We start from the raw sequence: 488 nt of genomic DNA on the forward strand, positions 1-488 counted from the left end.
CCACTTGAGTGGCCACGTATTTCCCCTACCAGGTAAATGGGGCAGGATGCATTGGCCAACACCCCGTGGCCACTCTCACAGGACCACAAAGCACCCCAGGGTACTGCGGCACCCAGCTGAGACCCACGAACTTGTGGACTCGGCGCCCTCAACACACCACCGTGGACAAATGCTGGCCCACCCCCCCTTTGAGGGCTGGGGATCCGCGGCGCCCATAAGGCGCCAGCTCTCGGCGTGGGGCGGAGCTGAGAGGAGGCGGCGCCACAGCCGGGCCCGCGGAAGGGGCGGAGCCGCGTGCGTCGGGCGGGAGATTTGATTGGAGCGGGCGGGCAGTTGGGAGCTGCAGCCATGGTGGAGGGGCCCGGCTGCACCCTGCACGGGGAGCAGCTCCGGGCTCGCGTGCGCCGCGGGCAGGCTGTGCGGGGCGTGCGGGGCAGTGCCGTGCTGCCTGGAGCCGCCGCCCGCCCGGGGGTGAGCAGGGCTTGTGG

General features: G+C 70.9%; 1 protein-coding gene across 1 annotated transcript in view; it reads left to right on the forward strand.

The window, feature by feature from the left end:
* Positions 1–315: 315 nt before the first annotated feature.
* NEIL3 (nei like DNA glycosylase 3) overlaps positions 316–488 on the forward strand; it is a 74,334-nt gene continuing 74,161 nt past the window's right edge. Inside the window, exon 1 of the mRNA XM_019521868.1 lies at positions 316–471. Within this exon, the coding sequence (XP_019377413.1) occupies positions 349–471 (123 nt within the window). The 5' untranslated portion in view covers positions 316–348. The remainder of the gene's footprint in view (positions 472–488) is intronic.

This window comes from Gavialis gangeticus, unplaced genomic scaffold (assembly GCF_001723915.1).
Source record: "Gavialis gangeticus isolate Ggan-Ray unplaced genomic scaffold, GavGan_comp1, whole genome shotgun sequence".
NCBI classification, from domain to species: Eukaryota; Metazoa; Chordata; order Crocodylia; family Gavialidae; genus Gavialis; species Gavialis gangeticus.